Here is a 12111-nt window from a genome sequence, read left to right as displayed (position 1 = left end):
GACAGAGTCTCACTATGTCACCCTCAGTGGAGTGCTGTGGCATCACAATTCACAGCAACCTCAAACTCTTGGGCTTAAGTGATTCTCTTGCCTCAGCCTCCCAAGTATCTGAGACTACAGGTGCCTGCCACAACACCGGGCTATTTTTTGGTTGTAGTTGTCATTGTTGTTTGGAAGGACCAGGCTGGATTCAATCCTGCCAGCTCTGGTGTATGTGGCTGGTGCCCTGGCTGCTGAGCTACATGAGCAGAGCCTGTACTATTACTTCTGATGATGTTAACAGCTTCCCTTATCCTGTCCAAAATACAAAAGACAATGTTTTCTGTTTACCTGAAGGGTATTCTGGTCAATGACCTGGAAAAGGGAGTGAGGTTTATTATCAAAAGATACAGGCCGGTGGAGAAGATTGCCGCTGCCAAAAGCCACCCATCCTGGTTCCAGCTCCTCATTCCGGCAGTATACAAAACCTCTGTGGAAGAAAACAGTATGCAGGCTCAATCACCAGACTATGTCAGAAACCTTACAATGGGCTACAACAGACACAAAATTTTTGACCTAATTTTTTTTAATGACTAAGTATACAAAGCATCCAAAGGACAAAAAATATATAACGTTGAGTTTGGGACTGATAAGCTATGGCAAATATTAATTTTCCGCAATGATTAGCGAGGAGAAAAAGTAGGGGAAAAGGTCTAACTAAATATATACCAGGCTCTCAAACTGTGGTTTCTTTTGGCAGCAATTCAGAGATGTTATATCTCAGCCGAAAGTCACTGCTAATCCAATGTCAAATCTGAGTTCAAAAAATAGACTTAAGTAGAAAAATGTCCACTTGTCTACATGGAGAAGACACTGATATTGCTATAAAAATTCTGGTCACAGAGGAATTTCTGGCTGGAAACAAAGACCCTAAGGCTACCAAATTCTGGGCCAAAACAAAGCTAAAATGCATTAATAGAATAAGATGAGGGGAGGTGGCAGTAAGAGTAGACTGGAATCTTTTGAATTATTAAGACTAGTTAATCAGTCATCAGTCTACTAGAAATCAGGATGAACCCCAGTATTTTCTTCCCAGTGATTTATGAAAAGGAGGAAAATGTGCTAGCCAAAGTATTCAGCAAGTTCCATGCAACTGACCTGAGAGTACCATGTAATCCAGACCCCAATTTGCTTACTCCTCTTCCAACTGAGTTAGTAGTATACAGGTAAAGACCATCTGCCGTGAGACAGCGTCCCAAGTCAGCATCTGAAATCGTTTTTTTCACAGGTAAATGATATATATGCTTTTTCTAATGAAATTATAAACATGTTTTTTCTAATGAAAAAGCCATTAGGAGATTGAGTGAAAGAGAATCTACTATTTCTAAATTAAGTGCTTCAATGTGACTTTAAGAGAAGATGGCATGGACCCCAAAATCAAACATCCAAATGCATGTAGATCCAGGGACCAAGATAAGACCAGATAGTTATTAGCAGGGAATGAGGTTCAGACTGCCAAACATTTTTTTTCCCCTCTTTTTCTCTTTTTTTAATTTTGGAAAGTTTATACCAGTCACATTTAAACATTCCTAATTCTAATTCGAAATGACTACAACACCTTTACTAATAACTGCATAGTAAGAGAGATGTGAGCTCTTAAGAGCCTTGGGCACTCATTGGGTGACCTGGAACCTTTCTGAACTTTAGTTTCTTCATCTGTAAGATGAGGATAACATATGCCTCAAGAGTTATAGTGATGGCTAAATGAGATAATAGAGGCAATAAACTTATATTACTCTCTGGTATAAAGTTAGTGTTCCATAAATGGCAAGTAAAATTATATTAATATACTAATGGTATACACTGAACTAAAATGTGCTTCTGTGGATTTTCCATTCAGAGGTCCTAATTTTAGTTTCTGGAGAGACATAGCACAAAAGTATAATATCTCTTCTATTTAAAAACAGCAATATATTTCCCCTGAGCTATGTCTCCCCCGATCTAAAATAAACACTATCTCTACATGATAGCAAATAATTTGCTAACTTATATTCTAAGGAATTTGCTGTAAAATAGGGTTTACAGATAAAGCTTTGAGTGTTTAGTTTCTTAGTCATTCTGCTCACTATGTTTGTTCACCTGAGGCATGTCATATCAGTTGGAGGAAATTCAATGTCATACCATCAAATTAGTACTGAGTATGCTGCTATCTTAAAAATTCAGTCTACTAATCTGAGACAACTGAGACTTACACACCACTGGCTCCTCAAAAAAAAGTCAGTTAAAGTGAGTGATCATTTTTTAAATACTAGTGTCATACCTTAAACTATACTTTACATTTATTCACTAATCTTTAGATTAAGGCCCAAGGCCTTTTGAAAATAGGTCTGATGAGGGGTAGATATAGGGGACAAATTAAATAACATTGGCCAGGAGTTGATACTTGTTGAAGTCAAGTGATGAGTAGTAGGGTTTATTACAGTCTTCTCTCAATTTCAGTCAATATTGAATATTTGCATATTAAATATTAAATTATTCAAAATACTATTGTAAAAAAAAAAACTTTCTCTACCTAAATGCAAAACCAAAGAGAATGAAAGCAAAGAGATCCACTTAATACCAGCATCCTCAGTGAGAAACCACCCCAAGGCAGATCTCAAAAGGAGTCCAGGAAGAGGATAAAGGGGTTTTAGTTCTGTATGAAGATGCAAGTTCTTTTCTTTTCCCTTGACAGAGTCTCACTCAGTCACCTGGATAAAATGCTATGGTATCATCATAACTTACAGAAACCTCAAACTCCTGGGCTCAAGCAGTCCTCTTGCCCCAGCCTCAGGAACCCACCACGATGCCCAGCTAGTTTTTTGCTATTTTTACTAGAGACAGGGTCTTGCTTTTGCTCAGGTGATCCACCCACCTTGGCCTCCCAGAATGCTAGGATTATAGGTGTGAGCTACCCTGCCTGGCCAAGATGTAAGTCTACAGTCTACAATATCTAAGAACTTCTCAGGTACTGCAGGCATTCTACTTCTTTTGCTAACTCTTGTTGAGTCAAGAAAGGGAATAAATCATATCTACAAGTTCTACCTTTTCTCTTAGCACTCTCATGCAACTGTCCAGAAAAGGTGGTGGACTATGAGAAGGCGCAGCCCCTGGGCTGAGGTAGCCTATTGCTTAGATTCTGCTCCAAGCCCTGAGGGTTGCCCCTTAGAGGATAGACAATGAAGGAGTAGGCAGAATAGGGTCTCAATGCCACACCTGAAAAATACCAGTCTCTTAGAGAACGAGTCTTTCTAAAACATCCAACATTTTTATGGAAAAAATATCCTTGGGTGTTTTTTTTTTCATTCCTATTTCATCACCTAAGTAATATTTAATGATATAATCACAATAACAAGTCCTAATTAAAATAACAAACCAGTTTGGGAGCAAGGCTGGCTGACTCTCGGCAAACATGCAACTCTGCTGGTAGGAGCGGCAGTACACAGCTATGCCAAGAAGCGCTGACTAGCCCTGTGCGTTCAGTGGGCCATGGCATTGGCCTGTACATTTTATTAAGCAAATGGAGAGGCCTAAATCCTCTAGTAAGTTAGTTAAGAGCTTTTGCCATTTTTATTGAGATAATATAATAAGCTGACATTTAATGCTTTAAACCTATGTGAAAACATTTCAAACCAGCCTACTTTATTTAAAGGAAATACTTACGGATTCATGCTTCCTTGAACCTCCTCATTTTTTACTTTTAGGAGAGGAGGGTTCATTAATATACACAATGAATTACTAAAAGAAATGGGATAAAGCAGCAAGACCTGATACTCTATTAGCAAACAAAAAATTCAACTTAAGGCTTTCATACCCAAGCCCATGTGCCCAGATGATACCTTTTCCTTGTGATATAGTAAAGCCTACCCATTTTCTTACCTCACCAAGTATCAGCTTTATACCTTTACTGATAAAGCAGACAATGAGCCGACTATATAGAAACCTTGGGCTCTTAATTTAAAAGAACGCACAGAGTTATATTTAAAGCATTTACCACAATGATCTAAAACCATCATATTTACATCTTACTATCAATCATAGAACAAAAACCTTTACATTACCTTTATTTTCAGAACTAGAGCCAGTGTTACTATCTGGAGCAGGCAACATGTCTTCATACCCCCAAGATACTATGTGCTTGCCCCCAAGCAAACAGGAGGGGGATCCAGGCCCCCCTTCCAAAAGCAATAGCCTATAAGGGGGGGAAGAAGAATTGCAATGACACTGAGACTATGCATTTCAGCAAGAATTAAAAGTATTCCTACCACCTCAAAGAGCACAAACTAAAATTTTTTTTTTTTTTTGAGACAGAGTCTCAACCTGTTGCCCTGGGTAGAGTGCCGTGGCGTCACAGCTCATAGCAACCCAAACTCCCGGACTTAAGCAATTCTCTTGCCTCAGCCTCTCAAGTAGCTGGGTCTACAGGCACCTGCCATATACCCAGCTATTTTTTGTTGTTATTGTTGCAGTTGTCATTGTTATTTAGCAGGCCTGGGCCGGGGTTGAATCTGCCAGACTGGGTGCATGTGGCTGGTGCCACCCACTGAGCTATGGGTGCCGCCCCACAAACTAAAATCTTAAAACTAAGATGTATACTACTTTACACAAATATACATCTGAAAAAATATTCACAATAATTTTAAATGAAAAAAATTACAAAGCAGTGCTTATAAAAATATAATAAAATTATATCTGTGTGCGAAACATACATATTTTACACATATACTTGTGTATAAGAGCAAGACAGAGACAGAGAGGAATGGGAATTAGGAAGCATATATGTACCAAAATATTAGAAGTAGTTATCTTTGGGTGATGAAATTATGAATGATTTTCACTTTTTTCTTTATACCTTAATTAATATATTATCTCAAAATTTATAAGATTTCATTATAAGCTATTGCATTATTTTAAGACACAAAAATTAAAAAGAATGAAAAAAGTAATATGGTCTAGAAATACTTTCAAGGAAGGAAAGATGAGACAGAATTCTTAATTAAGAAGGTAAATATGATTCCATTCTTTAAAAAAGATTATTAATTGATAATTAGCAATCTAATTATTAAAAGAGGCTTTATTCAGAAATCTGCCTTGTTTGGAAGAAGCTTTTAGTATCCAAAGTTACAACTTACCTATACAGTACGTCAGCTACAGGCAGGGACCCTAGATCAGTTTGTTTCTGTAATAGATGGACTGTATGGACAAAAGTTTTCAATGATCCCCTAAAAATAAAAGGAAAGGGCAGAAAATCATCAACATTGAAAGTAAAAAAATTTAGGTAATTTTATTAATCACATGAGAAGGTTCCAAAATGTGTCCATCTGCTTTTGCTGATCAAAAGATGTATCGTACAAAATGTACTTGATTCTTACCTATGATGACTGGCTCTTATCAAAAATTACTATGGGAGTGGTGCCATACCAACATGAATAATATGAAGATGTTCTTCTTGCATTTGGAAAGGTAAACGACCCCTAACACCCAAGTTCAAAACTTAAGGCTCAAGCACAAAGAACTTGTGCTTTGGATACCGTTTTCATTACCCTTACCCTCTAGTCTAGAGACTTCTTGTTTGACAATGTTATATTTAGAATCTAACAGTATTTCCAAGCTTGAGTTTTAAATCTTTGTTAAGTTCATCCATTTCAAATAACAGGTCACTAAACCATATCACATTAAATATGGCTAAAAGGAATACATTCAAATAATTAATACTTTGGGTTGAGAGGGGTTCATTCTGCATCCTTCTGCTATGAAACACATAATTGTAATATTGATAGGGCTTACCACTACCTGAATTCCTTTGGGTTCCCAAGGCTTAAGGCTTGAGGCTCTGAGAAGTTTGTAATATGGTCAGCAGGACCTACAGGAAATTGCTTCTAAGATGCACAAGACTTACCTGGCCACATCCCAAGAGTAAATCACCACAAGAACACTTCCTGAACTAAATGATCTCCTGTATCAAATGGGCTGACTTCACCCACTGCCTTATTCTCTTAGCCAAGGCTTTAATTGCTGGGTATCATATGCCTAAACCCCAAAAGAAATGGAATACCTAAAGCAGGACCAAAGAGGCCTAGAGTCTTCCTCTAATTGCCCCTTTCACTATCTCTAATGTTCAAAGAATAAAAACCAAAAGAACAGTAGAAGGCAGGGAGGCAGCAGATCAAGTATAAAAAAGCACAAGTTGGAATCAGGACACACAGGTTCTGAAACCCGGCCATTCGCCAGCTGAACAGTCTCAGTCTTGTCACTTAACTCCTATGGAGTTTTGCTTCTTTATCCGTCCAATAGGGATACCTCCCTAGGGGACAGTGAGTTTAAAATAAAGAGGCAAAAGCTTTAACATTTGGGAAAGTTAGAACCATTAACCAACTATATGGGCAGGCATGGTAGCTTAGAGCTGTAATCCTAGCACTCTGAGAAGCTGAGTTGGGTAGATTGTTTGAACTCAGAAGTTTGAAACCAGCCTGAGTAAGAGGGAAACCTGTCTTTACTAAAAATAGAAAAACTAGCCGAGAATGGTGATGGGCAGCCTTAGTCCCAGCTACTCAGGAGGCTGAGGCAAGATCAGGAGTTCGAGGGTGATTATGACACAATGGCACTCTAGCCTGGGGCAACAGAGTGAGATTCTGTCTTGAAACAACAACAACAACTATAAGGAATTATTACCTGCCAAATGCAATCAGATATGAAGAGTAAAATGTATACTCCTTCCATGGCTCATAAGCCTCTATATGATCTGGACCCTGCCAACCTTATGACTGCTACTTCCCTGCTATCGTCTCCTTCCAGCTACTCTGCCCACTTGGCTGTCCCTCAGATATCCTAAACACAGAATGAACATCAGAGTATTCCCACTTCCTATTCCTTTCTGATGGAACTCTCTGCTGCTGGGTCTTTCTCATCATCCAGTCCTCACTTCAAGTATTACCTCTTTAGTGAGGCCGTGCCTGGCACCTGTAGCTAATGCTGCCCCCATCTCCATGCAGTAGTTCTCTACCAAAGCATCTTGGTTTCTCTTCCGATAGTGAATACACCTCCCTAAAATGATCTTTTCCATGTATTGGTCGCTCTCTGTCTGTCTCCCTCACTCTAATGTAAATTTTGCAATTTAGAGACTGCCTGCCTGCTTACTGCTAGAAGAATGCCTTCCATGCGGTAAGTGAGCAATAAGGTTTTGCAGAATGAAGCACCTTGAGTTTATTCAACTGTAAGCTCAATAAGGTAAGAGATCTTGAATCACTATATCTCAAAGACTTAGCAAGGTCCCCGTACATCAGAGATGTCCAATAATAACTAGTTGGTTAAATGAGTAAACATCTTCATAATAACTTTCTGGAAGAGTTGTTTTGTCTTGAGAGCATCAACCTCAACAGTTCAACAATATGCCCCTAAGAACATCATTAGGATGATCTAACCCTAAAAAGCATGTGACTTCTGAGGTAAATCAAGTCAGAAGAAGATGAAAATATTAGCAAGTAAAATGTAGGAACCCTGTTTAAAAAAATACAACAAAAAAATAAAAACATCCATTTCAATATTTCTGCTGATTGAAATTTGGAATCTTAAGCAATTTCTTTCTTTCTTTTTTTTAAGACAGAGTCTTACTTTGTTGCCCTCAGGAGTGTGGCAGCTCACAGCAATCTCAAACTTTTTGGCTCAAGCAATCCTCTTGCCTCAGCCTCCCATGCACCTAGGATTACAAGTGCCTGCCACAATGCCTGGCTATTTTTTAGAGACGGGGTCTTGCTCTTGCATGGGCTGGTTTCAAACTCCTGAGCTATAGCAATCTACCCAGAGTGCTAGGATTACAGGCGTGAGCCACCACACTCGGCCTACAAAACAATTTGAATAACTGTCTGTGGTATAGATTGAATTTAGGTACAAAATAAAAACATGAATTTTATGAACCAACTGAAACTAAAGAGTTGATTATTCCTACGATCCTAAATCTGTCTAAAGATAGTACAATGTAAAATAAAATTTTCTCAAAATGAAATTTTCACACTAACAGATCTAGGACTTGAAATTCTTTTGCATATGCAGAAAATAAATCAATCCAATAAAAAGCCTTTACAGGCTCGGCGCCTATAGCTCAACCAGCTAAGGCGTCAGCCACGTACACCTAAGGTGGCGGGTTCGAATCCCCAGCCTGGACCCGCCAAACAACAATGACGGCTGCAACCAAAAAATAGCCAGGCGTTGTGGCGGGCGCCTGTGGTCCCAGCTACTTGGGAGGCGGAGGCAGGAGACTCGCTTGAGCCCAGGAGTTGGAGGTTGCTGTGAGCTGTGATGCCACGGCACTCTACCCAGGGGGACAGCTTGAGGCTCTGTCTCAAAAAAAAAAAAGCCTTTACAGGAAAACTTACTTCAGCACCACTGAATAATAGCTCCAGAATTAAGCACACATCAGCATCCACAAACTAGTTTTGGGGGATCTAACACTAGGCTGTGAGAGTTTGGTCAGGACAAAGAAACTGACAATAAATATTGATGCCATTTGGCCTTAAAAAAACAAAACAAAACACCAAAACCTTAAGATTCGATCATTTGAGGGTAAAACTCAAAACCATAAAGAGAAAACAGGAGAAGAAGCCTTATATCTAAGAACATAATTCTCCAGGAAGAATTTCCCCACATGGATGTGGCTAAAAAAAAGAAGATGCCAACTAAAGAAAAAATTCTAAGGAAGAAGAACAGTTAGTGACATTAATTTGTCAGACAGTGGTCCTAATTGGTTTCTAGACAATTAGCTTTGAGGAAAACATGAGTAATGAACCTTCTTTCTCACAAGTAGACACCAGTGATCACATAGGTCACTGGGTGGAAGAATGTACAAATCCTTTCCTGGAAAAGCAACTCCAAGCACATTTTCTGCTGACAGTAGATCTGTGACATCAACTTACACATGAAGGACAGCACCCTATTAAATCTGGATATATACTGAGAGATCTTTCGATTAAATTGATGAAAGCAAGTCCAGAAATATAATTTGTGACTCAGGGTTATGAGTCCATGTGAGTAATAATCTACTAGCTTATGGATGCACTTCTTTGAAACAGATACGAAAAAAATTAAAATTTCTACAGATCTTAAGCCATCCTTCCAGAAGAAATACAGACATAATATCTAGAAAAAAATTAAAAGTTCTATAGATCTTGAGTCATCCTCCCAGAAGAAATACAGACATAATATCCAGAAAAAAATGAAAAGTTCTAAAGATCTGAGTCATCCTCCCAGAAGAAATAAAGACAAAATACCTACTGTAAAACATTAACCAACTAAGGGTTAACTGATATGGCAATGGTTGATTCTCCCTTCTCAGCTGTTATCATGGCAGAAAGGGAAAACCTGAACTTGGGTTCTGGCTCAGGTGCCTGGTGCCAAGTTTTGGTAAAAGCATCTTATGCATTGTCAAAGCTGTGAAATTCAATACTGAAAACAAAGAAGGACTTCTGAATGGTAAGATTTCTATCAAATATACTTGACCTCTTACTTACTCACCCAATCTACCTAGTAGTGGTCACAAGCTCATCAAATGGGACATCCTATTTTCCTTACCTGGCACAGGCCAAAGCCACCAGGGCAGCAGCAGCATTTTCTTTTTGCTTATGTGGGATGTGTCGGCCTATGTCAGAAGTCTCCTCTAACCAAGAGCACAGCAAAGTTTCAATTCCATTGAGACAGTCAGCAGGCTCCTTGGTTAAACTCAAAGGCTGGCAGTCGCGAAGGCAGTTCAATAGCACCTCAGCAGTTATGTTACAGAGAGAGGGGTCTGTTCTACTCTGGGATTGAATAAGGGGGAAGACCAGCAGGAGCCCCATCCTTGATGTAAAGGGCGCTTGCTCGGGTTGCTGCAACAAGCCCTGGCGTTTGAGCAAAGCCAAAGTTTCCTCATCACCCGAACTTTCCCTTTCGTGCTGTTCTTCCAAGGCCAGCTGGCGCTGGGCATTCCACAGTCCTCGCAAGGCATTCAGGCGGTATTCTAGCAGGCGGGCATAGGCATTGCTCTGATTCCCACACACAGAGCGCAAGCGTTCTGCTAATTCCGACGGGTTCTTGGTCTCAAATGTTAAAATCTAAGGAGAAAGACAAGAGAGGAGTGGGTATGTATTGCTTTTAATCTACAGAGGCAAATATCTTTAATGATATCCCAAAACAGTCCACATGAAAAATTATTTTAATTATAACCAAATAGAATGCAAAGCCATTCTTTACTGACAGAGATTTTCCCTGTTTGGCTTTTCTGCTAATGTTCCTATTAAAATGGGGATTAGGCTCGGCACCTGTGGCTCAAGTGGCTAAGGCGCCAGCCACGTACACCTAAGGTGGTGGGTTCAAATCCCCAGCCTGGACCCGCCAAACAACAATGACGGCTGCAACCAAAAAATAGCCAGGCATTGTGGTGGGTGCCTGTGGTCCCAGCTACTTGGGAGGCTGAGGCAGGAGACTCGCTTGAGCCCAGGAGTTGGAGGTTGCTGTGAGCTGTGATGCCACAGCACTCTACCCAGGAGGAGAGCTTGAGGCTCTGTCTCAAAATAAATAAATAAATAAAATGGGGATTAGACCTAATTGAAAGAACTCAAATCATAAAATAATATAGTTAAGTATGAAAGTCAGAAATTAATCCAAGTAATTTATTTTAAAAATGGAAGTATAGGTTTGGCATCCGTAGCATAGTGATTACAACACTAGCCACATATACCGAGGGTAGCAGGTTCAAACCCAGTCCAGGCCAGATAAACAACAATGACAACTGCAACAAAAAATAGCTGGGTATTGTGGTGGGCGCCTGTAGTCCCAGCTACTTGGGAGGCTGAAGCAAAAGAATGGTTTTAGCCCAAGAGTTTGAGGCTGCTGTGAGCTGGACACCATGGCACTCTACCAAGTGTGACATAGTGAGATTACGTCTCAAAAAAAAAAAAAAAGAAAGAAAGAAAGAAAGAAAATGGAAGTATAAATCTTTTTATTTATTTATTTCTTTTGAATCAGAGTCTACCTTGGTAGAGTGCAGTGGCATCACAGCTCACAGCAACCTCCAACTCTTGGGCTTAAGCGATTATCTTGCCTTAGCCTCCCAAGTAGCTGGGACTACAGGTGCCTGCCACAGTGTTGGGCTATTCTTCCATTGCAGTTGTCATTGTTGTTTAGCAGGCCCAGGCTCAAACTCACCAGCCTTGGTGTATGTGGCCAGCATCTTACTCACTGAGCTACAGGCACCGAGCCAGAAGTCTAAAACTTTAGCAAATGATCTTGAGTTACAAATGTAATTCTCTGACTTGTATTACTAGGTGGATTATCAAAGAAAATTGAGCAAAGTTTTCTTTGTTCTTCAAAACTTAATATAGGTCAAGCACAATGGCTCACACTAGTAATCTCAGTACTTTGGGAGGCTGAGGTGAGAGGATCACTTGAAGCCAGGAGTTCAAGACCAGCCTGGGCAAAATACAAAACCCTATTTCTACAAAAATTTTAAAAATTAGCTGGTAACACATGCTGGTAGTACCCGGAACTTAAGAGGCTAAAATAGAAGGACTGCTTGAGCCCAGGAGTTCTAGGTTACCATGAGCTATGATTGGGCCACTACACTCCAGACTATGAGATCTTGTTTCAAAAAGGAAAAACAAAACAAAACAATATACCTACTAATAAATGATAAACTATTTGTTGTTCTTTGATTTTGTAGCACACGCCATTCTTACTACTGTTAACCCATTATTTCTATTTGTGACAGCGTATAAATTTATCCAATTCATATTCATAAAATTACTACTGTTTTCTTGCCAAAACACACAATTAACTGGAGGCCTCCTCTAGATTTTCAACAGCAGGGGAACAATAAAACCATTAAATCTTGGCTACGGCAGTGGTTCATGCATGTAATCCTAGTACTCTGGGAGGCTGAGGTGGGCAGATTGCCTCAGCTCACAGGTTCAAGACCATCCTGAGCCAGAGCGAGACTTCATTTCTAAAAAAAAAAAAAAAATAGTTGGGCATTTGTGGGCACCTGTAGTCCCAGCTACTTGGGAGGCTAAGGCAAGAGAATCGCTTAAGCCCAAGAATTTGCGGTTGCTGTGAGCTATGATGCCA

General features: G+C 39.7%; 1 protein-coding gene across 1 annotated transcript in view; it reads right to left on the bottom strand.

The window, feature by feature from the left end:
- Positions 1-12111, bottom strand: part of HECTD4 (HECT domain E3 ubiquitin protein ligase 4) — a 213386-nt gene that overhangs the window by 139168 nt on the left and 62107 nt on the right. Inside the window, exons 2-6 of the mRNA XM_023513244.1 lie at positions 9583-10100; positions 5151-5240; positions 4080-4210; positions 1138-1246; positions 331-469 (exon numbers count right to left, since the gene is read on the bottom strand). Of these exons, the coding sequence (XP_023369012.1) occupies positions 331-469; positions 1138-1246; positions 4080-4210; positions 5151-5240; positions 9583-10100 (987 nt within the window). The remainder of the gene's footprint in view (positions 1-330; positions 470-1137; positions 1247-4079; positions 4211-5150; positions 5241-9582; positions 10101-12111) is intronic.

This window comes from Otolemur garnettii, unplaced genomic scaffold (genome assembly GCF_000181295.1).
Source record: "Otolemur garnettii isolate 467f Iridium unplaced genomic scaffold, OtoGar3 scaffold00038, whole genome shotgun sequence".
In the NCBI taxonomy this organism is placed as follows: Eukaryota; Metazoa; Chordata; class Mammalia; order Primates; family Galagidae; genus Otolemur; species Otolemur garnettii.
Note: the sequence above shows the minus strand (reverse complement) of the source record. Positions and strands in the feature narration are given on the sequence as shown.